The following is a 25,149-nucleotide window of genomic DNA, read 5'->3' on the forward strand; positions in this document are numbered from 1 at the left end:
CCCATCCCCCCACCCCCCGCCCCTTGTAACACACACATTCTACCTACATGTACCAGGGAATTAAGAGTATTAAGTAGAAAGCTAAAAGAATCCCAAGAGCCCCAGACTTAGCATTAAAAGTGTAGGATTCAGGGCTTCCCTGGTGGCGCAGTGGTTGAGAGTCCGCCTGCCGATGCAGGGAACACGGGTTCGTGCCCCGGTCCGGGAGGATCCCACATGCCGCGGAGCGGCTGGGCCCGTGAGCCATGGTCGCTGAGCCTGCGCGTCCGGAGCCTGTGCTCCGCAATGGGAGAGGCCACAGCAGGGAGAGGCTCGCGCACCGCAAAAACAAAACCAAACAAAACCAAAAAAACTCAATTCTTGAGAGGAGAACAGTGCCATCTGCTGGTTTCACTTTGCACTTGCAAAATCCAAATACCTGCCAATGCAATGCCATGCAATTTGGTATTTATTGAGCGCCGACTCAGTGTTCAAGGCGTTGTAATGCACCTCCTAAGACACACCAGAATGAGCTCCTTTCCATAGGAAGGTCACAGTCTAGACGGGACAATTGACGCATATATAAAGCCCTTTGATCCAAGGTGGGCAGTACATGGTCCCAGTGGGATTCTATGGGAAAAAGAGGTGGAAAGCCTGGGGCCAGGGCCAGCTTCGTGGGCTTATGACCTTGGCAGTCACACAAGGCCCTGTGCTTAGCAGGGCCCTGCCTTGATTTCATGCTCTGCTATCGCTGTCTTGAAATTCTTAATAATTTTTGAACAAGGGGCCATATATTTTCATTTTGCCCTGGGTCCTACAAATTATGTAGCCAGTCTTGCCTTGTGGAAATCTTGAAGAAGTTACTCTGTGAGCTGAGTTTGGAGAACAGGGCAGCAGTGGAGCAGAGGAAGAAACCTATTCTAGCAAAGGGAGGGGGAGAGAGAGGGGAGTTTGCTGTTAGGTGGATTCAGGCTCGCGGCAGGGAAGACGTCCAAGGACAGTCCAGCAGCTGGAACTCAGAAGACAGGCCAGGGTTGGAGCTCTGAGGCCACAGACTTTCAGGTGGGTGCGTAGGTGGAACCAAGTGTCCTGGGGTGCCCTGAGGGGAGTGCAAAAAAAGACAGAGCTGCATGGCTGGGCCTGGGCTTTCAGGCCAACCTAGGTCCTTGGCTTCTAGGACTCCTGCCTTGTGGAGTGGTAGAGGAAGTTCTTGAGGGCAGGGCTGGAAAGGCCCTTGAGCCCTAACTCCCCGTGTGATGTGCTATGAAACTCCTCTTAGCCTCTTTACAAGTGGCTTCCTGCTTCAACAGCATCACGGGGCAGCGAGCTCAAACTCTCCTAGGGCGGGCACTCACGTCGAGGACATTTCCTATCAATTTGCTCTCTGCGTTCCTCAGCCAGGATCCACTCTCAGGGGCCATGCCAGGCTTTGAACAAGCTTCTCTTTTCCCATCATCATGGGTTTCAGCTTGCTGATGGCAGAGGACAGAACTTAGCCAAGACTTTGGGGAGCCTAAGAGCAAAGCCCATTTCGCCCCCTTGGGAAATGTCAGCTTATTCTTTTTCACGGGGGTTTCCATGTTCTAAGGGAGAGTGTCACAGGAAATGAACTTAGAGTTCAAAGGAAGACCCAGAGGGGTGAGAGCTCTCAACCCACATTTCAGACCAGTTCTTCCCATTCAGCACCCCCAGGGACTGGTACAAGTAGCTGGCACCTCTGAGATCTGTCTCATTGTTCCAACAGCCCGAGCCAGGACCCTCCCTGTAGAGCGTGGACTTGGCAGAGGGTGGGAAGGCTGGGCAGGGATGAATTTTGATTTGGTCTCTGGGCTCCAAGCAAAGAAGCTACTTTCTTGGCTGGCTTATCGCCCAGTCGATCCCAGGAGTTCTGCCTGGAGTTGTCCTCGGAAAGTTTTGTTTTGTGTCCTGTGGTTGCCCCTGGGCCTGGGGTGCAACTTTGCTTGAGGTGGAGGGATAGTTAGTAGGGTAACTTATCCCCAGAGGCAACAGGTGGTCCCCAGGGCAGGGACAGGGACTCAGGGATGCTGGCTGCTTCTGAATCCCCATTCCTCCTCCAGAAAGGGTCACAAATGTAAGCTATGTGCTCCATTGCACGTGTGGTCCTTTCCTCTGTGTGTATGGGGGGCGAAGTACACTGGGGCACCTCCCTCTGTGTGGAGATGGGTCATACAGATCAGATTCTGCCTTGGATAGGAGTTGATGCTGGCACAGCAGAGCAATCTCTGACCCTCAGGACTGTATTTTACTGGGCCTGTGAGAGAAATGCCTGGGTAGACAGTTAAGATGGCAAGACCTGACCACCACACCAGGGACCTAACCAGCCACCAAAATTGTGGACCAGAGACCAAACAGCCCGCATGGCTCCTGTGCCTGGCTCCAGCCATAGGAAGAATAAGGAGGGTTAGGGCTTTGTATTGCAGGGTGAAACCCAGTACTCCAGGGCAGGGCCCCCATGCTCCAGAAGGGACTCAGTGCTCTGAGTGGGATCCAGTGTTCCACGTAAGACCTGGTGCATCAGGGCAAGCAGGCCATGCCTCAGGAGCCCATTGCCCCTTGCCCGGATGTGTAAAACTACGGATTTCCTCTTCTAGGGGAGACACAGCTGCGGGGAGGGGAAATGCTCTAGGCTTGGAATTTCACACACTTTTCAGAGTGTGTGAAACTGTATGCAAGACACATAGAGAGATGGAGAAAGACAAAGATGGAGGGATAGGGATGCACAAATAAGAGAGATTTACAAAGTTACTGAGGGAGAGGGAGTGTGTGATTGATTTAGAGAGTGAACCAGAAACAAAGACAGGGAAAGCCACACTCCTGACTGGACACAAAGGGAGCGTCACTCAGGTCGTGTCTTCCTAGCTGGAAAAGGACGAGTGAGTGACCCGTGTTAGACCCACAGGGACGGGTTTCTAGGGCGAGAGGCTTCTGCTGCTCGGGCTGCAGCCTTCACTTCCGCAGCACAGGGGCAGAGGGCAGGGCCCAGGCCCCAGAAAACCGGCCGGGGGTCAGGCCCAGCGTCCAGGCCGCGCCTCCTACGTCTGGATGAAGAGGTGGAAGTTGGTGCGTGTAAACTCGTGATGGATGCTCTCCAGGAGTGCATCGGCGTCAGCGGCGGGCGCGGAGGCGCCCGGAGGGCCGGACCGCACGCTGTACTCGGGGGTGTAGGTGAAGGAGAAGGCGCTGGGGTAGAAGAGGCCGTCGGCACGCACGAGGCTCACGGGCACGGTGATGGGTGTGCGCAGCCAGCGCCAGTCGCTGCCGAAGGCGGCTACGTCTGGTACCACGCACACCAGGGACCGCGGGCTCCTGGGGGTGGGGCATCGAGGTCAGGGCTGCAGTGATACTGATGGCATGCACGCCCCCACCCCTAACCTGCTCCGTTCCCTGGGACCCATGGGAGTCCCCCCTCCTCATACCTGTACATGGTTTCGGCCTCCACTTCCCCGAACCAAACCTTGAGCCCCGCGTGGAGGTTTTCACCGTGGAGCTCCAGTGTTGCCACATCGCCCCCGCCACTCAGCTGGGGGAGGGTGAGACCAGGGGGTGTGAGCGAAGCGGTGGCCGAGAGCCCGCAGCCCTCCCTCACCTGCACTCCCACCCTCCAGCGCAGTCGGTATCCACGCCCGCCAGCGCCCCCCAGCGCCCGATTCACCTCGAGGGTGCTGATGAGGGGCACCGGAGTGACAGGCTCCCGGGTACACGCCAGGCTGGTGCTGAAGGAGAATTCCACTGACTCGGTGCCGATGATGGTCCAGCAAGAGCTGTCGTTGAGCAGCGCCTTGTTCGCCTCCTTGGGGCAGGGGGAGGCCTGGGGGGAGAGCCGAAGGGATGGGGCAGAAACCGAGGATGGTGGCTGTCAGCGCGTCCATCCAGCGCGGTGCAGAGGCTTCCGCGTTCCTAGCGTTCCGGTCCCCGGCTCTGCGGTTTACCTGCCGTGTGAGCTTGGACAAAACCCTTAAGTTCTCTCTTTAGAGTTAGATCAGCTCGCCGGACTAGCTGGTTTCTAAAGGTGTATTTTCTTAGAATTCTAGAATTCCATTTTTTGAAACATTGTGCAATTCTGTGCCCTAACATTCCAAAATTTACAAATTCTTTGCGAGGGATTATTGCTCAATAATAATGTCATTTTCTACATGTTATGGTTTTCTCTCTTATGATAATATAATAGTTTATTTATATTTATAGTAATATATTATTACTATGATAATAATAGTAATTTTCCACAATTCTGTCTTAACATTCTACGATTCTAATAGTCTTTGCTCAATAATACTCAATACTATTACTTATTATTATTTTAATTTACATTCTACAATTTTGTTTTTGTTTTTTTGCGGTACGCGCGCCTCCCACTGTTGCGGCCTTTCCCGTTGCGGAGCACAGGCTCCGGACGCACAGGCTCAGTGGCCATGGCTCACGGGCCCAGCCGCTCCGCGGCATGTGGGATCCTCCCAGACCGGGGCATGAACCCACGTCCCCTGCATCGGCAGGCGGACTCTCAACCACTGCGCCACCAGGGAAGCCCTATTCTACAATTTTATATCACAACATTCTATGACTTTAATATCCTTTGGGAAGGAGTATCGCTCAACACCATTATCACTATTTTTTCTACATTCTCTGATTCTGTCCCGATAGTCTACGTTTCTAACATTCCACAGGAGGCAGTATTGCTCAGTAAGTAGTAGCCATGATGCTGATGGTGACCTTACATTCTACGTTCTCTGCATTCTGACTTTCTGGGACGCCTTGGTGCTGACGTTCTCTGCTTCTCACCTGAAACTGCACCACCTTCTCTGTGGCGAGACATAAGTAGGTGCCACCCCCTCCTGGAGGACCACCTGGGAACTGGAATGCACACTTGTGCAGCTGGGAGATGGGCTCATCCACGTCGAGGAGTGCACACTGTTTAGCTACTTTGCGGATGATCTATAGCAAAAGGGTGGGAGGAAACGTGGCAGCAAGTTGCCTGGGTGCCCACAGGCTTCCCTTCTCTCTTTCTGCTACTTCGATAGCCAGGCAGGACACTGGCATATTCCCCCCCCGCCAGCGCTCGACCTCCATGCAGCCCCACAAAGCACTGAGTATCCCAAGTGAGGAGAGGTGTCATCACGCTTTGGGCTCTCACTCTCCAGCGCTGCACTTGTGGGTCACACCTTCTGTGTGGATCTGGGGGGACCCCTCCAGCTGTACCTTTCCTTCCCATACCATTGGAGGTAGTGTGATGCCCGTGACTGTGCAGATCAGCTGCACCAGGGAGCCGTAGTGGACATAGCCCTCTCGAGGCGGGAAGTCTCCCTGGGAACAGTGTTCATCAGCTGGGAGTAAAAAGAAGGAGGGTTTCAGGGGTCCCAAGCTTCTGCCCCAAATCCCACCCTTCTTGCCTCTGGCTCCACCTCACATTGCACATGGGTCTTATGGGCAAGGTTGGCACACAGGAAGGCAGCTCAGGCTGAAGATTCTCAGCCTGGAGATGTCATTTGTGGCCATCCTTGTGAATGTCTGCCCCCTGGGGTGGGGGGCTGAGTTGAGGGAAGGGGCTGGACACTGGAGTCTGAATAGCTTGGATCAGTCACCAACTCATGGGGACCTTTGGCAAGTCTTTTTGTGTTTCTGAGCCTCTGTTCCATGGGGCAAATTTTACTTTCCTTGAGGAGTTGTGATGAAGATTTAAAAAGGGAATGCGTGTGAAGTGCCCAGCCCCAGGCCTGCTGGTGGGATTACCCAAGTGGAGAGTGAAGGCAGCCCACTGGCGTGCACTGGCCACGAAGTCCCCATCCTCCACAGAGAGGTAGCGCGTGGAGACCGTCTGGGAGCGCAGGCGGTTGAAGAGGGAGACCTTTGAGCCCGAGGATATGCACACTGTGAGGGGAGGTGGAATCAGTGCCCCTGCCTGGCTTGGTCCCTTGGACTTGCCAGGTAAGTTCCCATCCTCTGTCCCCTGAGCCTGTCTGGCTCAAATTCCCAGACACACTGGGCATTCATATGTCACCGCTATTTATCTAGCACCTGCTGTAATCCTGCTTCTGTACCTTTGTCTGGCTCTTTTTGCTGCCTGGGCATCCTTCAGTTCAATAAATAGAATTTTATCAAGTAGTTACTGAGTGCCTACTTGGTGGCTGGCACTGTGCTGGGTACTGGGTGCCAAAGGGTGAATTAGACCCAGTTTTGCTCTAGAGGAGTTCACAGTCTCAGAGGGGAGACGGGAAATAAACATAAAATTTCAATACGATATAGTGAGGGCTGGCCGGGTTAAGGAGGGCTTCCTGGAGGAGGTTATACTCTCAGCTGGGAAGCATGAAGTAGGTAGGAGTTGCTCAGGGGGCTGCATAGGCAAAGGCTGCGTGGTGTGAAACAGCAGCATATTTCTAGGGCTTGACGTTGATCTCTTCCAGCCTTTTAACACAGGCTCAGAGCAGCCACTTTGTTTTCTAATTGGATTTTGACCACCTGGGGAGAAAGCACTGGCTCACCTCCCTCTCTCGCCTCACAGTGCTAGGCATACTGTTGATGTGCAATGTATACTTAACCCAAGTTCCTATCCATTGCATAATGATGACAGCTAATGCATATTGTGTTTCAGGTACTGTTTTAAATGCTTCAAATGTGTTAGTCCTTTTGCTTCTCTTAACAACCCTCTGAGGTAGATAATATTATCTCTACTCAAGAGAACAACTCCCTCTAGATCACACAGCTAGCCAGTGGCAGAGCCAGGATTGAAACCCAGGCTGCCTGGCTCCAGAATCTGCACTCAAAGCCATCACACTATACCACTTTACCCCTCCCTGGCCCTTTCCTGACACCAGGGGCCAGCCAGAGCACTGCCTGGACCTGAGACATTCTTCAAGGTTTTTAACAGACAGTAAGGTGTAGGGGTGGGAGCTGGGCTTCACAGTCACATTGACTCAAGTTCAAACCCTGGGTGGGCCATTTTCTAGCTGGGCAAACTTAGGCAAGTCACCTGTAAGGTGACAGGCCCAAATATTTCTTTTCCTCCTTCCTTCCTTCCTCCCTCTCTCTCTCTCTCTCTCTCTTTCTTTCTTTCTTCCTTTCTTTTCTGGCCACGCTGCATGGCATGTGGGATCTTAGTTCCCTGACCAGGGATTGTACCCACGTGCCCTGCAGTGGAAACACAGAGTTTTAACCACTGGACCGTCAGGGAAGTCCCAGGCCCAGATATTTCTTAAATGAATGGATGAATGTTCCAAACCTCATTTTCCTCATCTACGACTCACCTTACAAGGATGAGCATCAAACAGGGTGATGTATGTATATACCTGCCAAGAATGTCCCCCATCACCTACTTCTCCCTTCCATCTTCCAGCGAGGGTAGCAGTGATGTTGTCATTGTCATTCAGGCTTTGTTTCCTCGTATTTTCAAAGCCATCAGCCCTGGGATTTGTCACTTGGCATCCAGGGCAGTACTCATCTCAAACTGTCTCCTTGATCAGCTTTGTGTGTCTCTCTCCTCTGCTAGGCTGTCCGTTCCTCCAGAACAGATACTTGCATATACATCAGGCACTGGATAAATATTTTTAACTGAATTTCCCCTGCTCTTTCATTATCACTTTTTTTTTTTTTTTTTTTTTTTTTTTTTGCGGTACGCGGGCCTCTCACTGTTGTGGCCTCTCCCGTTGTGGAGCACAGGCTCCGGACGCGCAGGCTCAGCGGCCATAGCTCACGGGCCCAGCCGCTCCGAGGCATGTGGGATCTTCCCGGACCGGGGCACGAACCCGTGTCCGTGGCATCGGCAGGCGGACTCTCAACCACTGCGCCACCAGGGAAGCCCTCATTATCACTTTTAATCTATCTTTAGCTCAGCACCTGACGGCCATTTTGGGGACCCCCCAACCTGAAGTCGGCCTCTGTCTCCTTTCCTCTGCTCTTGCCTCTCCAACTTTTCCCATTCCCCGACCTAAGCCACACCTACTTACCCAGACCCCGCCCCCTTCCGACTCAAACTCCACCTCTCCCACTCTGACCCCACCCCTACAATCCAGGCATCTCCCCCTCCCCCCTCCCAAACCTAGCAGCTTCCAGACCAGGGGCACCTCCCCGCCCCGCCCAGCGGCCAGGCTCCACCCCGCTCACGGTCGGTGTTTTTCAGCGACTGCTTCTTCTGCGAGGGCTTGGAGATGACCTTGATGAGGCGGCTGTGGAAAGTGCCCAGCTCCCGCCCCCCTCGGAGCACTAGCCGCAGCACCAGCCGGAAGTGCTTCCTCTTGTCTGCGTCCGAGATGTACAGGGTCTTGGCGCAACCGAATTCCTACAGGGTTGGCGGAGATGGGGTTGTCTCACCCCAGCCCTCAGTCCCTGGATGAACTGACCTTCCCCAGTTATCTGACGTCCGCCCCGTCGGACGTGACATGAAGCTGCACGTCCAAGCTCTTGGGCTCACTCTCAAGGCAGAACCCCGGTCTCTCGGCATCCCCACCTATCTTTTGGCTTCTGCAGGGGAGTAAACGAGCCCCCCTGCACCAAAGAGAGAGGCAAGGATGGGAGCAAGAATCGAACCCCCTTCCCATGCGCTCTCACCCTGGAGTCCGGCTGCTCTTCGAAATTCAACTTCTGCGTCTCGGCAGCGCTGCCGGACGCGCCGTCCAGTCCCATGTAACCGCAGACGATGGGCCCGGTCTCCCCTGCCTGGTGGGCTGGAAAGGGACGCGAGTGGGGTCTGGAAGGACTCAAGTGCCAGGCAAGCTTAGTTCTCGCCGCCAGAGGGCGCGTTGAGACTGCGACTGAGAACCGCCCCGCTCCCGAGCCCTACTGAGGGTCCCCTTACAGAGGGAGGCGCCCGGCATCCCTGGAGTCCGCCCTCACCTTGGCCCTGCACTGGCTTCACCCTCCATCCGGGACCTGCGAGGTAGACACAGGGTGGGGGGCAGAAGAACCTGCGGAGACATGTAAGCGCTGGACTCGTGTATCCATCTCCACTTGAGTGTCCTGTAGGCGTCTCAAAGGTAGCAAAGACTCGACAGAATCCTTGATTCCCCCCACACACACCTTTCTCACCGCTCTCTCCAGGCTTCTCCATGACTGTGAACCCCATTAACACTCGAATCTTTCTTTCTTTCACATTCCTCATTCAATCCATCCGTAAGTCCTATCCACTACCTTTAAAACATATCCAGAATCCACTGACTTCTCACCACCTCCACCTTAGTCCCTACTGCCATTACTTTTTGCCTGGACCTCTGCATCAGCCTTCCAACTGGTCTCTCTGCTTCCACTCCTACCCGCTTCAACCTGTATTTCACACAGCAGCCAGATGTGTTTTAAAAAAATTTTTTTTAGAGTATGTTACTCATCTTCTTAAAATCCTCCAGTGGTTTAAATCCAAAGTCCTCACATGATCTGGCCCCTGCTTACATCTCCAACTTTACTTCCTGCAATGCCCACCTCTTTCTCTAATCCCAGCCACTCTGACTTCTTTTGTCCTGGAGCAGGCCAAGCTAGTACTGTGTCAAGGTCTTTGTGTTTTCTGTTCCTTCTAATTGGAACACGCTTCCCCGTGATCTTCTCATGTCTGGCTCCATTTTCGCATTCAAGTCTTAGTTCAGGTGTCACCTCCTTAAAGGGTCTTTCTACCACCTTGACCTTGCTAGCTAAAGTACATGCCCCCTCCTCAGTTTCTATCACCTTACCTCGTTCTGTGTCCCTTCTAGCTCTCATCACAATCTGGAAGCCTCTTGTTTACTGATTTGTGAGGAGTTTATTGTCTGTCTCTCCCACACTAGAGTGAAGATGCCAGGAGGGCAGGGACCATAGCTGTCTTGTTCAACTGTATGCCCGGTGCCCAGCAGTGCCAGAGAGCCTGACACATGATAAGCACTCAGTAGGTAGTTGTGGAATGAAGGAATGAATGAATGGGTGAATGAGTGAGTGAATGGGGACTAGAGATTCACAGGGAGGTTCTGCTATAAACCAAAGTGAGGGCTGATGGTGGCTGAAGGAAAAGGCCCCTGATTGGCCAATAGCTGAGCCCTGAGTCCTCTCCAGGTTCTAAAAGACACTAAAAAGGGAGGGGCACATAGGGCAAAAGGTCGGGTCGCAGGGACCTTGGAGGGCCACTGAGGGACCTACCGCTTCTCATTTCCATATGATTTCTGGGCCACCTTGGCGTGCAGGATCCACACCGTCTGCTCGCACTGTTGCTGTAGGCACTGGCGCACACCTTCCCTCAGGACCGCGGCGGGCTCTGGGGGTGACCTGGGAGTGGGGACAGACCGGCCGCCCGCAGCAGGGAGCGTCAAGGGGCGAGGTGGCATAGCGCCCGAAGGGGGCAGGTGGAATGCAATGAATGGGAGGAAGGGACCTTTCTAGGTCTGCCCCCTTGGGGGTCAAAGAGAAGAAGCCTTAGGCAAGGGAGGGGACTTGGGTGCAAGCTCTGGGCTAAATATTTGGGTTGCGTGGTGCTCACTGAGGTCTGCCTGGAGCCCACCCGGGACCACCCAGGCGCCATTCCGCAGGTCTGGCTCCATGCCCATTGCAGCCTGAAGTACTGGGGAGAGGCCCCAGAGGCACAAAGGCCCCGCTTGTGCCGGTCTTGTGATGGAGGCAGAGTTTGTGAGGGCGCCTGGCTTCCCTGCACCCTGGGGGGACCCACCTCGGTGCAGTCGTGATGGGGGGGGAGCTTTTGCTGGACCCCTGGACCAGAGTGTTCTCCTGCCTACCTGCGGATGCCTGGGAAAATGGACGGGCCCCCAAACGGTGTGCCCGGGATCCGGGGGAATATTTTCATCTTTTCCAGGTTAAAGCCACACTCTCAGCCCCCTTTCTCCCAAGAGAAGGCGCCTGTTGCTGTCTTAGCTTTCCTTCTCCTGATTACAGGGCCTCCATCGGCCCTGTGGAGTGGGCCAGTTAGAGCCTAGGGGCCTGGTGGCGTCTCTGCCTGGGAGTTTTGATGGGTGAGGGTGATGGACCCAAGACCTAAGTAATTGCAGAGACCGTGGAAAGGCGTCGGTGATGGCGGAATTTGAGGGACTACCAGGTGGGACCTGGGAAGAGCAATGAACCCTGAGGCTGTCCATCTGAACCCTTTACCCTCTTCGCAGGATCGGAGTGCGGGACCTCTCCCCACCCCTGGAGGGGACAGCGGGGGATAAGAGCAGGGCCGCGCCCTCGGAAGCGGAGCCAAACAGCCGGCGGCCGAGCCAGGCCCCGCTCCGCCCCTTGGGGCTCTCCCCGGGGAAGGGCCTCGGAGGTTTCCAACGCATTCCAGCTGCGGAGAGCGTAGCCGCCCAGCCTCCAACTGTAGCCCGGTTCCGGCCCCGCAGCTGGCGTCTGCGGCTCCAGGGGTGGCGGGAGCAGGGGGCGCCGCGCTGGCCCCGCCCCAGCCCTCGGAGGAAGGGGGGTCGCTCCCTACCAGTGGGAGGGGTCGCGGCCCGCGTTCCCCCTCCCCACCCGCCAGCCCCCGTGTTAAATGCGGCCGCCGCCTCCGCTCGCTCCAGCTGCCTGGCCGTCCGCACCTTGGGCACGCTGCCCGCGCCGTTACCTGGTCCAACTGCCCGGGAGGCTCCGCCCGTCGGCTCCGCTCTGCGGCCGCGCCTCCGAGCTGTCCGGCAGGCTTAGGTGAGTCAGAGGGCCTGGGTGCGCTGAGGGGTCTGCGGGGAGCAGGCATCCAGCCAGACCAGGCGACCGTATTTAAGCGTGGCTGCACCGCCTACGATGCCCCCGTCCGACCTGCTGTGCCCTTCCCCACCTATGTAGGGTCCTTTCCAAATTGAGGCCCCACCAGCACGGCCGCCAAATGGAGAGGGGGGTACTTTTTCCCTGACCTCCTCCCTCCAGGAACCTCCCCCAGGCTCCCCCCGACCCCCGCCACTCCCCGGAACGTCCTCAAAGTGTTTATTCTTCAGCCAACTCTTGAGGAATTATTCGCAGACCTCTCCTCCCTCAAGAGTCCACTTTCCCCACCCTAAGGGCATTTCTTCTTAAAGCTATGATTAACCGCCTCAGAGGCGCTCCGGGTTCTAGTGTCAGCTTTGTCACCTTGCCACGTTGCTGTGTGACCTGGGCAAGACATTACCCTCTCTGGTCCTGCTTTCTTCCTCTGTAGAATGAGGGGTTGGAAAGGTGACGAACTTTGAGGCAAGCGCTATTTCGACTTTCTAGGATTGGGTGGAGGTGGGGTGCCAGGCGAGATGTTGGCTCAGGCCAAGAGCAGGATAAGGGGAAACTTAAGGTTTGGGGGCTCAGAGGCTTCTGCAGGTAGGAACGGATGGGAGGCAGCAAAGGCCCCTTGTGCCTTTACCCTCATATTCCGCAAGGGTGCTCGCCTGCCTAGACTGTGGCCCAAGCTGGAGAAGGCATTCCACACCCTCCCACCTCCAGCTGGCACATCTGGCTTAGTCACCCTCCCACGATGGGTCCTGCCAGAGGGATTTTTGTTCCTCTACCAGGCCTGAAAGGCGAAGACGGTGAGGATCCAGGACGGGAAGGGCGCCTGTCGCTCCCTCCAGGCACCCGACCTTGCTCAGAATAGGACCATTCACGGAATTGGGGCGGGGGGCGGGGCTGCGGTTGGATTAGGGTCAGCTGGCCCCCTCTGCCAAGAAACAGAAACAGAAAAATGGCTAACACAGCTTCAGTAGGGGGTGCGGGGGTGGGCGTGGGGTAGGGACCCCAGGGAGCGAATGGAAGGAAAAGAGGTGACGCCTAGGGGCCAGGTTGCCAGACAGCTCAGAAGGGAGAAGGGAAGCCAGGAGTCCTAGGTTCCTTTGCAGCGCGGCGGGCCACCTTTTTGGGCCTCACTTTCCCCATCTGTACAATGGGAGTCCTTCATGACTCTCAAGGGGCGTCGCCAAGGGCCGCGGGAGAGTGAGCGCTCACCTGCCCCCACAGGGTCCATGGCTGCGCTCCGAGGCCCGGGCCGGCTCGCGTCCGGGGCGCGTCCAATGCCACTGTCCCCGGAGCCCTGCGCACTTCTGCTCTTTGGCCCTAGCGCCGGATATATTCTGCCCGGGCCTTATCTCCAAGGCCCTGGGGCTCCCAGCCCCCTATTTGCTTTGGGCAGGGGCACCTGCTGGGCAGATGTGGGCTTCCCACGGCCACCTAGCCAACATAGCCAGACGCGCGAAGGCGCCCCCTGGCGGCCTCTCCTGAGAGCTGGCGGGAAGGGGCGGCGCCAAGTCGAGACTTCATCTGCGTGGAGGGTTTAAGGCCAACGCGATGCTGGCCTGCATTGGGACGGTGCCTGTTTGGCTGTGGGGTGGGTTGGTGGGGTGGGCGGGAGGACAGTCACACAGAGGCGCCTTGTGTGCAGAGAGGAGGGGGCGCGGTGGGGAATCGTTTCCTTCTGCAAAGGTTCACGCGGGCTGGTTCTCGGAACCCCACAGGCGTAGGATTATATCCTGGTGCAGCCACTTTCTTGCCGCGCGACTTTGGGTACTAGCGCTGAAGTTTTCTGAGCCTGTTTCCTCATCTGTGCAATGGGAACAACAACAGCCTTAGACCCGTAGAATTGTCGAGAGGGTTCAATGAATGCCACGATGCATGAAAAATGTTTCACATCGTGGCTGGCATTAAGGAAAGGCTTTTCTTTTTTCTTTTCTTTTCTTTTTAATATTTATTTATATATTTAGCTGTACTGGGTCTTAGTTGTGGCATTCAGGATCTAGTTCCCTGACCAGGGATCAGACCCAGGCCCCCTGAATTGGGAGCGCAGAGTCTTACCCACTGGACCACCAGGGAAGTTCCAAGGCTTTTCCTTTTTAAATTCTGTATCTTTTTAATCTACTTTCTATTTATTTACTATTCTGCAGTTCTACAAAGCGGAATTCCTTGTGTTTCCAGCAATCTCACCGTGATGAAATTTTTTTATTACGAAAAATTTCAACATACACAGAACTAGAGAGATTAGTAAAATAAACCCATGACCCTCCTCCCCGTAAAAATGCCCATTACCTAGAATAAGAGCTCTGCAAATTCTATTGCTTTGCTATTTTCCTTCCTCCCTTCAGGCTCTGATACTTCTGTTCTCTGTTCCCCGAGGGCAATGAGGGGGCTTCTATGCTCGCCGCTGCCCATGTTGCTGCTCCTTCTCCAACCCTGGGAAACCCAGCTCCAGTTCGCAGGTGAGCCAGAACCCAGCCCTCAGAAGCAGGGGGAGGGGAGCAAAAGCAGGTTCTCCATCTGCAGCCAACTGCCTGCTGGGGAGAGAAAAACAAGAGCTTTGGAACCATAGGGCTTGGGTTCGAGTTCACAGCTTCAACTCTCTGGGCCTCAGTTTTCCCATCTGTAGGATGTGGCTTGGAGGTACCCAAGTTGGGCTCATGCAGAACTGTCCAGTTGGTGTTTAATTTTTTAAAGTAAATTGGAAAACATCAGGAGATTTCACATAAAAACCCTAATTTCGGGCTTCTCTTGCAAAGACCAAAGATCTGCCAACATGGGGTCCTCACGGCTGCAAGGCAACATTTGTCTGGAGCTGCCCACTTTGTGAGCTATACAGGCTCTCTGGGTCCTCCGTCCTATCCCATGACATTCACTCATTTATTTATGTTGCCTGCCTAGCTCCTGTAGGCATTTGAGTTTGCGACGTCCCCTCGCCCTCCTCCCAAGTGGATAACACCTCCTCAGTATAGCCCTCAGAGCTGTAGGATAGAGATTTGGTACAGTCTCCCAGCCCAGGCCCTCCTCAAATGCTGCGTGAGTGGATAGTGCTAACCTGCATTTGGTAGGTTAAGACTGTGCTGGGCGCTGTTACACCGTGAGAGCCCCATTCCGCCCTGGGTTTCTGTGGGGTTCTCCCGGGAGGTGAGGCTTGGCTAACCTAGGAAAGTCCTCCCTGATCTCCTCGCAGGTCCCAGGTGCCGTACTGGGCCCCTGGATTTGGTGTTCGTGATTGACAGCTCGCGCAGTGTGCGCCCCTTCGAGTTCCAGACGATGCGGCAGTTCCTGGTGGGCCTCCTCCGCAGCTTGGACGTGGGGCCCAACGCCACGCGCGTCGGCGTGATCCAGTATTCGAGTCAAGTGCAGAGCGTCTTCCCGCTCGGAACCTTCTCACGCCGCGAGGACATGGAGCGCGCCATCCGCACTCTAGTGCCACTGGCGCAGGGCACCATGACCGGGCTGGCAATCCAGTACGCCATGAACGTGGCCTTCAGTGTGGCCGAGGGCGCGCGCCCGCCGGAGGCGCGCGTGCCGCGAGTCGCTGTCATCGTGACCGATGGGCGGCCCCAGGACCGCGTGGCCGAAGTGGCGGCGCAGGCGCGCGCCCGCGGCATCGAGATCTACGCCGTGGGGGTTCAGCGCGCGGACGTGGCCTCCCTGCGCGCCATGGCGTCTCCCCCGCTGGACGAGCACGTCTTCCTCGTCGAGTCCTTCGACCATATCCAGGAGTTTGGCCTTCAGTTCCAGCGCCGGCTGTGTCGTGAGTGAGGGGAGCGCTGGAGCGAGACTCGAACTCTCCAACCGCTCCGATTCCCATTCCCACCACAGTGAACCCATCCCCCTCCCGGCTGGCCCCGCCCACGCCATCTTTAGCCCCGCCCAACAGGCCGTGGAGTTGCCTTGGCCTACCGCGGGGTGTGTGGAATTCCAGCTCTGCCCATTTTTGCTCCAGGCTTCGGCAAGCACCACCCCTCAAGGCTGAGAGCCATCGCCCACTCGAGAGTCAAGCCCCGCCCACTTGGGGTGACCCCCTCCCACTCTCGTTTTAGCTCCTCCCATAATGCTGCAAGATCTGTTCTCGTCACACCTTGAGTTATGCCGCTTACCTTGATTTAGCATCTCTCTTCTTCCTCTACTTTACACCGTGTAGTCCTCCCTTATCCCACTGACACCTCTGGCCCCGTGCTCCGGTCTTCCGAGCCTATTCACAGGGGCCACTGAGGCCCTATACTTTCCCTAAGCCCTTCCACCTGTATTGGCCCCTCTCAACTGAGTCATATTCCATCTAAAGACATCCTTGAGCATGGGGTCTGCTCTGACCGCATTCAGCTCTCTCTTGTTGGAGGGTTCTCCCCATCTGTCCCCTGCTGATTCTACTCTTGTGTGTCCTCAGGAAAGGACCTGTGTGCTGAGGGGGGACACGGCTGCCAGCACCAATGTGTCAGCTCCCCCGGCACGTTCCACTGTGCTTGCAACCCCGGCTACCGGCTAGCAGCAGATGACAAGAGCTGTTTGGGTGAGAACTACCCCCACCCTTCAGTCTCACTGCTCCTGAGCCTTCTGTGGCTCCCCATTGGCCTAGCCTCAGTACAATGAGTCTGGAAGGGCCTTTGGAGGTCAAAGTCCAGCTCCCTCACTTTACAGGTCTAGGAAAGGGAAGGTGTCGCTTGGGGTCATGTAAGTCCTTGGTGGGACCAGGGCTAGAAATCTTGACCTCACAGAGGTCATACAGTTAATACAGTTAAGTATATTTTCTATAGCCTTCTCTCCCCCTCTTTCAGGCTCATCTCCTACCTGGCTCCAAAACAGCTCCCAAACGGGTGTAATTTCACAGGCATATCCTTACTGCTTCTGTTACTTGACAGAGTTGGGGTCTCCATACATCCCCTGCATTCCCCACCCCCATATACGCTGCTCATTCCTGCTCCTACATCTCAGTTCTTTCCAGGCTGCTCACCTGGGCTGCTCTTGCCACTCCTCTTTGCACCTGCAGATCTCTCAAGGCCTGGTTCTTCATTTTTGCTTTCTGAAAAGCTATGACACACAATGCCTTGCTTATACAGTTGGGATTTTTCCCCCTGTGTATATATGTCCAATCCTTTGATCATAACAGCAGCTGCCATTTACTGTATGCCAGGTTAGCATCAGACATTAAGCTAGGAGCGTTACATGCATCATCTCTCAAGCTCACAGCATTCTGGAAAAAGAGGTCCTGTGTTTCCAATAACCCAGATGTCAGCTGGGGTCTTCTTGTTTCTGGGGCTTAGAAAAGGCTGGCGTGAAGCCCCATTTGATGACCTGTGAACATTCAAAACCCTTCCCAAGATCTCTGGGAATTCCCCAAGTGCTTCTGCTGAATTCAATTTATGGGTCCTCGCGCAATTTCTCAATCCACACATGCTGTTCTTGTCCTGTGCCTGTAAATCAGCCTCTTCCTTCGTTGACACACTTGTGCACACAAGGGCATGTGTGTGTATATGTTAAGTCGTGCATCCATCTATTTTACTAAAGATGGGGGGTGGACAGAGGTGTGACTTACATCTAAGTGAAGTCAAACATACACACAGAAAAAGAAACACCCATTATTTATAATTGAATATTAGGCACCCTTGATCCCGAAAGTCCTCAGTCACCCCTCTATAGGGGATTTTCCATTGGCAAACTCAACCCACAGTAAATCATCTCCACACCATCTCTCTTGTTCTTTTTTTCCTCTCTCCACTCCCCATCTCTTTTCTAGGAACCCCACATTCTCACACTTTTTTTTTTTTTTTTGCGGTATGCGGGCCTCTCACTGTTGTGGCCTCTCCCGTTGCGGAGCACAGGCTCCGGACGCGCAGGCTCAGCGGCCATGGCTCACGGGCCCAGCCACTCCGCGGCATGTGGGATCTTCCCGGACCGGGGCACGAACCCGTGTCCCCTGCATTGGCAGGCGGACTCTCAACCACTGTGCCACCAGGGAAGCCCAAAGAAAGAATGGCTTTCTTTCTTTTTTTTTTTCTCACACTTTTATGCAGGGCATCTCGTCTCTCTCCAGCTCCTATTCCCCAGCTCAGCTCTAGGACATATTTGCACATCAAAACCATGAAGATACTCAGCGGGGCAATAGTTCACCCTCCTCAGAAGGCAGTTGTAAATAGCAACTGTTCTCTTCCATTATATCCCCATTTTGCAGATGGGGAAATAGAGGCTCAGACAGGTAAAGTGGCAGAGCCTCACTAACTCTGGTCCTCCTCTGTGGGTTAGTGAACATCTTGAGGGCAGGGGTCCTGTCTTCTACAACTGTGGATTCCCATTCTTATGCCTTGCTCAGTCATGGGCCCACTGGGATACATCTGGGGCTTGAAGTGGGAGGGCCGCTTGGCTTAGTAGGAAGGGGGCCTTTGCTTGGAGGAATCACAGATGCCTGGGTACCACCCCAGACTAATTAAGTCAGGATTTTGAGGGGTTGGGGTCCAGGCATAGGTATTTTTAAAAAGCTCCCCAGGTGGTTGTGCTGTCAGGGCTGAGAAGGGCATCCCCAGGGCACAGCCTGACCTCACCTCTTCCTCAGCCCTCGACCTGTGCACTGAAGGGACCCATGGCTGTGAGCATCACTGCGTCAGCTCCCCGGGCTTCTATTTCTGTCGCTGCCGAGCTGGCTTTGTACTCCAGCAGGACCAGAGGAGCTGCAGGGGTGAGCGAACCCCCCAGTTAGCACCTGGACCAAGGTCTCTGATGGCTCCAGTCAGAAGTGACATCTTGCTGTCTCTTCCTTCCCACCAGCCATTGACCACTGCAGCTTTGGGAACCACAGCTGCCAGCATGAGTGTGTTAACACCTTTGGTGGGCCACGGTGCCGCTGCAGAGGGGGCTACAACTTGCTGCCCGACGGCAGGAGCTGTCAGGGTGAGGAGGGGTCTCCTGCATTTGTGCAGAGGGACGAGGGATCTTAGCTGGTGGAGTCCACCCTGACTCGTTCTGTCTTGTCTCTCCTTTAAGCCCAGGACCTTTGCAATGGCGTAGACCATGGATGCGAGTTCCAGTGCGTGAGTGAGGGCGTCTCCTACCGCTGCCTGTGCCCTGAGCGGTGGCAGCTCCAGGCAGATGGCAAGAGCTGCAGCCGTGAGTTATGGGTGGGAGGGGGTTCTGTCTGCCTCTGACCCACAGCCCACATTCTGAGTATCCTTGACTCTGTCCTGTCCTTGCTGCGGCCCAAGAATGTGGTATGAGTGTGTGTGTGCACGCTGGTGGTGGTGGAGTTGGAGGGTGTGCCATGCCCTGCCTCCATGTCTTTCCCCTCAGTCTTCTACCCTGCTGCCAAGGTTAATTTCAAAAATACATATTTGATCACATTTCTCCCTTGCTCAAAAGCCTTCTGTGGCTCATCAGTACTTACAAAATAAAGATCAAATGCCTTACCCCTGAGTTTTTCAAATGGCGGGTATAACCACAGTGGATACACAAATAGTGGGTGTAACCACAGTGGATACACAAATGGTGGGTGTAACCACAGTGGGTAACGAAATCAAATTAGTGGGTTAAAAACCAGAATTTTTTTTAAAAAAGAGAAAATAGAGTTTACTGCGTGGATGTAGAAAAAGTATTGTTTCACCAAACTTAATTTTAATTATATGTGAGTATAAGTGCATCATGATGTATCGTTACATTATTATTATTAATTATTATTATTGTTTTTTTTACTGTTGGTTGTGGTCAAATTTTTGAAACCACCGCCTTAGGTCATTATAATCTAGCTTGAGCCAACCCCATCAGCCTGTCTCCTGACAAACTTGAACATTTGAGCCGTTCCCAAACGTGTGCAGGGCTCCCAGCTTCCATGCCTCCACACACATTGCCCCCAACATCTAGAATGTCCCTTCCTGCCTTGGAGAACTCCTACTCATCCCTGAAGATCAAATCACATGTCACCACCTCCATGCAGCCTTCCTCACTAACTCCAGGAAGAATGAATTACCCCTACCTTGCTCCCTGCAAGCCCCTCTATTCAAGCACTTTCCTTGATGGTAGCAAATGGCATGCCTCACTGCTCTGCTCTGTCCTGATATCCTACGGATCAGGATTATGTTTCATTTATTGGGGAACCTCCTTCAGGGCCTAGCAAGGTCCCTGTCTCAGAACAGGGGAGGCAATCTTGTAGAGTGATTAGGAGCTTGGGTTTTGGGGTCAGACAGACCTGGCTTCAAATCCTGGCTCAGCCACTACTAGTGGTGGAATCCAGAGCAAATAAATGACTTTATCCTTCAGAATCTCAGATTCTTAGAAAATGGAGATAATACCCAAGGTTATTGGGAGAATTGAGAAAAAATATATAAAGCACCTAGCCCAGTGCCTGGTACATGGTAAGCTGTCAAATAGTAATGTTTTTGTTTTTATTTATTATTGTTAGTAGTGGTAAAGTGTTTAGAATTCTGTCTGATACATAGTAGATGATCAATAAATGGTAGCTATTGTGGTGATGATGATGATTAAAAAGATGCTTTTAGGGCTTCCCTGGTGGTGCAGTGGTTGAGAGTCCGCCTGCCGATGCAGGGGACACGGGTTCGTGCCCCGGTCCGGGAAGATCCCACATGCCTCGGAGCGGCTGGGCCCGTGAGCCATGGCTGCTGAGCCTGCGCGTCCGGAGCCTGTGCTCCGCAACGGGAGAGGCCACAACAGTGAGAGGCCCGCGTACAGCAAAAAAAAAAAAAAAAAAAAAAAAGATGCTTTTAGCAGATTGCCTGGCTTGTGGTAAGCACTTAATAAATGGCAAAGATTATAATGATGCCACTGATGATAATAATAATTATTATTACTTAGCACAGTGCCTGGCATAGGAAGGACTTCACACATAGTATCTGTTATATAATAAATGTTTGCTAGTGAATGAATGAGCAGGTGGCTGCTGCCAGCCAAGGATCTGATCCCTTAATCCCAGCTCTTCTCCTCGGGTGGGTGTAGGGTGCCAGGAAGGCCACGTGGACCTGGTTCTCCTCGTCGATGGCTCCAAGAGCGTGCGTCCGCAGAACTTCGAGCTGGTGAAGCGCTTCGTAAACCAGATCGTGGACTTCCTGGACGTGTCCCCAGAAGGCACGCGCGTGGGGCTGGTGCAGTTCTCCAGCCGCGTGCGCACCGAGTTCCCACTGGGCCGCTACGGCACGGCGGCCGAGGTGAAGCAGGCGGTCCTGGCTGTGGAGTTTATGGAGCGTGGCACCATGACCGGCCTTGCACTGCGCCACATGGTGGAGCACAGCTTTTCAGAGGCGCAGGGCGCGCGGCCCCGGGCGCTCAACGTGCCCCGCGTGGGCCTGGTCTTCACCGACGGCCGCTCCCAGGATGACGTCTCAGTGTGGGCGGCGCGCGCCAAGGAGGAAGGTGGGCTTGGCGCGGGCCCACTGGCCTGAGGTTGGGTTGGATGCGGGGAGGCGGCTTTCCTGAGGCCTAGGGTGCCCCCTGAGTCCCTCGACCCTGCAGGTATCGTCATGTACGCCGTGGGCGTAGGCAAGGCGGTGGAGGAGGAGCTGCGAGAGATCGCCTCGGAGCCAGCCGAGCTGCACGTGTCCTACTCCCCCGACTTCAGCACCATGACGCACCTGCTGGAGAACCTCAAAGGCAGCATCTGCCCGGGTGAGCACGTCGGTCTCGGGACCCCTCCCCTTCTCTCACTGCCCACCCTCCGAGATCTCCCGGTCCTATTCGTTCCCGCCCCCTTCGTTGAGTGACAGCTAGGGGATGGGCTCGCTGGACAGAGCCTCTTTACTCAAAGTGTGGTCCGGGGACCGGCGGCAGGGCTGTCAGCTAGTGGTTTGTTAAAACGACAGCATTTCCAGTGCTCTCCAGGCCTACCGAATACAGTTTGCACTTTGACGAGACCCTCAGGAGATTAGTATTATGTTAAAGTGTAAGAAGCACTGGACTAAACTACCTGTTCCCCAAATTAGTGGGCGTTCAGAATAATTTGGGGGGAATTTTTTCAAAGGCACGCCCAACTCAGCATTGGTAAGGGGAGCCACATCATAAGCCCTTTACCTTGTTGGAATTCAACTTTACAGACCTGGCAAAGTGGCAGGACTGGGTGTGTTTCAGGTACACAAAGATGTGTATTAAGTATATATATTTAATATATATTTATTTCCTTGATTTCCCCATCTGCAAAGTTAGGAGACTTTCTGGAACTGTTATCAATATCATTGATAAACATGACATACAGACTAAGATATAACTTTTAAATCATAACAGCAACTCTGTATTGAAGGCCAAGTGCCAGGCATTGTACTGCAATATTAAAAATGGCACACATTTACAGAATTCAGTGAATCTAAGATACCATCCATTGTAAGATTCATTATTTTCTATACTGCTAAGAAAAAAAGGATGCCAAATTTAATTGTAAGGCAACTATTTTGATTTCAGAGATGTTGAAATGTATGAGGAAATAGACTTGGATCAGTGGGTCTTCTTAAAAAATATTTATTTTTTATTTTTGGCTGCGTGGGGCTCATGGGATCTTTTGTTGCAGCACACAGGCTCTGTAGTTGTGGCACACGGGCTTAGTCCCCCCCCCCCCCGCCCTGCGACATGTGGGATCTTAGTTCCCCCACCAGGGATCTAACCCCATGCCCCCTGCATTGGAAGGGGGATTCTTAACCACTGGACCACCAGGGAAGTCCCCTGGATCAGTGGTTCTTAAACATTAGTGTGCATCAGACTCACCTGGAAGGTTTGTTAAAACACAAATTGTTGGCTCCGACCCCAGAGTTTCTGATTCAGTAGGTCTGGGGTGGAATCTGATCATTTGCATTTCTAATAACTTCCTAGGCGATGCTGATGCTGCTGGTCCAGAGACCACACTTGGAGAACCATTGGCCTAGTTGAAATACCCTATAAAGTGTTTCCTTGCGTCAGGAAATGCTCTAGATCTGCACCCTCCAATAAGGTAGCCACTAGCTACATACGCCCATTTAAATTAAATTACATTAAATAATTTAGTTCCTCAGGTGCACTAGCCACATTTCAAGTGTTAAATAACCACCTGTGTCTTGTGGCTACCACACTGGACAAGGCAGATACAGAGCATTTCCATCACTACATAAAGTTTCATTTGGACAGTGCTGCTGTGGACTCTTGCTACTCAAAGTGTGGTCCACAGACCAGCAGCATCAGCATCACTTGGGAGTTTATTAGAAATGCAGTGTCCCAGTCCCTTCCCTGTTAAGAACAAGAATCTATATTTTAACAAGATCTGGTGATTCCAATGAGCATCAAGGTTTGAGAAACCATCTAAGATGTGTACACACATACACACACGAAAATCACTGAATCCTGAGCACCGCCGGACGAATAGGTGTTCTCATTGTATCCATTTTTACAGGTAAGGAAACTAAGGCTTAGAAAGGTTGAGGGGGTTTTCCAATATCTCACAGCTACCTAGCTGGTACTCATCCCAGGTCTGTCTGAATCCCAAACCCGAACACTCAGCCGTAGGCCGGGTGGAGGGGTATCGGAGAGCCTCAGCCAGGGCTGGTTGGTCCTCCAGCTTCTCACTCCCCAACTCTCTGTGCCCGGCTGCCAGAGGAGGGCATCAGCGCGGGGACAGAGCTTCGGAGCCCCTGCGAGTGCGAAAGTCTTGTGGAGTTCCAGAGCCGCACGCTGGGGGCGCTCGAGAGTCTGTCGCAGAATCATATCCTTTGGGTCCAGGGGCGCGGGCTGGAGGGGAGAAGGGACCCCCGCGAGCCCCGGCGGCTTCCTTAACCGCTCACTGGCCCAGCTGACGGCGCGCCTGGAGGATGTGGAGAACCAACTGGCCACCCAGAAGTGAGGGCCGCGGGTGGCCCGGACCCGGGCAAGGGGGGCGGCCCCGCGGACTGGGCCCCCTCGTGCCCCTTCCGTGCGCTGGGACCGGGCAGAACCTGGGTCCCCCAGGCTTGGGCTGTCGGGGAGGAGTCGCTGGCGGGCTCCCAGCGCTGCGCTCGAGCTGGCCTCGCCTGGACCAGGAGCCGGACTGCGGGGGATCGTGGGAGGGGATGTGGGGGACGCGTGCTGCGCTCAGTTCTTTGTAGGATTTCTTTTTTTGTTTTCTTTTTCTTACAAAAAAAAAAAAAGAACAAAAAAATCTGGTTTCCACGGGGTCGGTGTGCGTGTCTTGCTGTGCCGCCAGGCGGAGGGGAGGCCAGACGGAGCGCGCTCCGGCGGCGCCCGGGCGGCGTCTCCTCGGAGAAAGGCGCATTGTGCGGGGGTCGGGCCGGGGGGCGGGGGACCGGGAGCTGCTTCCCCCCGCTTGTTTATTCAGCTGAGAACAGATGGCTCCTTATGAAGGCTGCGGGAAGGGAGGGGGCTCCACGGGTACACTGGGGGTCTGGGCAAGTCTGCGCCCCTCCATCCCCCAGCGGATCGGACTCCTCGCTCTCTGGCCTTGCCTATCTACTGGTGTCCCCAAGTCTGGCTCAAAAACTGTTCGAACTGGGCGGGGCGGCGGCGGGGGTGTTGGTGAGGAGCGGGAGGCAGTAATCGAATCCCCTAAAGGGACGGGAGAGGGGAGGATAGGTGAGTTTCGCCTGGATTTTATCTCCCTGCACTAGATAGGAAAAGGAGGGGGTGTCAGCCAGGACCTCTGGCCCAGAGTAGCCCTCCCAGCCTGTGCTTTACCTCCAAAAAAACAAAATAAAAACGAACCCCCTTTAGGTAAAGAGCACAAACCGGTACAATTTCCCAAGTGCAAAGATGAAAATGCTTCCAGTCCTAGAGTGATTATGGGCAAATTACCCTGGGTTTGTTTCCTTATGTGTGAAATGGTGATTGAAATCGTTATGCCCAAGGGTGATGGTGAGAATGGAGGAAATTATTCTAAGGCATCTGACCTTGTGCCTGGTACTACGTATTAGGCTCTCAGATGGCAGCTTTTAACTATTAATAGCTAACATGTTTAGTCTTGGGCATTATTCAAAGTGATTTGCAGGTATTTTCATTTTATTCTCACAACCTTGTGAGGTAGGAATTATTACCTTTATTATTCCCTTTTACAGACAAGGAAACTGAGTCAAAGAGAGGTTAGGTTTCCCAGAGTCACATGACAAGTAAGAAGATGAACCAGGGCTTCCCTGGTGGCGCAATGGTTAGGAATCCTCCTGCCAATGCAGGGGGACACGGGTTCGAGCCCTGGTCTGGGAAGATCCCACGTGCCACAGAGCAACTAAGCCCATGCGCCACAACTAGTGAGCCTGTGCTCTAGAGCCATGAGCCACAACTGATGAGCCCGTGTGCCGCAACTACTGAAGCCCGTGCGCCTAGAGCCTGTGCTCCACAACAAGACAAGCCACTGCAATGGGAAGCCCGCGCACCACAATGAAGAATAGCCCCCGCTCACCGCAGCTAGAGAAAGCCCACGTGCAGCAACAAAGACCCAATGCAGCCATAAATAAATAAAACAAATAAAAATGATTAAAAAAAAAGCTGAACCAGTGTGTTTTCATTTCCTGTGGCTGCTGTAACATCACCACAAATTTAGTGGCTTAAAAAACACACAAATAGTTTTTGAGGTTAGCAGTCTAAAAGGGGTTG

The 25,149-nt window shown here is 54.0% G+C and overlaps 2 protein-coding genes across 4 annotated transcripts; one reads left to right on the plus strand and one right to left on the minus strand.

The window, feature by feature from the left end:
* Positions 1 to 321: 321 nt before the first annotated feature.
* RBPJL (recombination signal binding protein for immunoglobulin kappa J region like) lies at positions 322 to 11,233 on the minus strand. Its single transcript, XM_082643991.1, has 11 exons — positions 11,044 to 11,233; positions 10,084 to 10,209; positions 8,821 to 8,891; positions 8,536 to 8,651; positions 8,092 to 8,266; positions 5,725 to 5,862; positions 5,209 to 5,318; positions 4,777 to 4,929; positions 3,653 to 3,808; positions 3,417 to 3,520; positions 322 to 3,306 (listed from the first exon to the last, which is right to left on the minus strand). The coding sequence occupies exons 1-11, from the start codon at positions 11,214 to 11,216 to the stop codon at positions 3,033 to 3,035; spliced, it is 1,596 nt and encodes a 531-aa protein (XP_082500117.1). The 5' UTR covers positions 11,217 to 11,233; the 3' UTR covers positions 322 to 3,032.
* A 26-nt stretch (positions 11,234 to 11,259) lies between these two features.
* MATN4 (matrilin 4) lies at positions 11,260 to 23,894 on the plus strand. 3 transcript variants are annotated; one of them, XM_082643988.1, is made up of 11 exons: positions 11,260 to 11,571; positions 13,993 to 14,075; positions 14,804 to 15,373; positions 16,007 to 16,129; positions 18,167 to 18,289; positions 18,379 to 18,501; positions 18,595 to 18,717; positions 20,554 to 20,967; positions 21,067 to 21,219; positions 23,129 to 23,271; positions 23,351 to 23,894. In XM_082643988.1, the coding sequence occupies exons 1-11, from the start codon at positions 11,423 to 11,425 to the stop codon at positions 23,408 to 23,410; spliced, it is 2,064 nt and encodes a 687-aa protein (XP_082500114.1). In that variant the 5' UTR covers positions 11,260 to 11,422; the 3' UTR covers positions 23,411 to 23,894. The 3 variants fall into 3 exon arrangements, with proteins under 3 accessions (XP_082500114.1, XP_082500115.1, XP_082500116.1); XM_082643989.1 differs by having other exon boundaries at positions 11,266 to 11,571; positions 23,165 to 23,271; XM_082643990.1 differs by having other exon boundaries at positions 11,439 to 11,571; positions 13,962 to 14,075.
* Positions 23,895 to 25,149: the final 1,255 nt, after the last annotated feature.

The sequence above is a fragment of the Mesoplodon mirus genome, assembly GCF_964341445.2.
Source record: "Mesoplodon mirus genome assembly, chromosome: 15".
Classification (NCBI taxonomy): Eukaryota; Metazoa; Chordata; class Mammalia; order Artiodactyla; family Ziphiidae; genus Mesoplodon; species Mesoplodon mirus.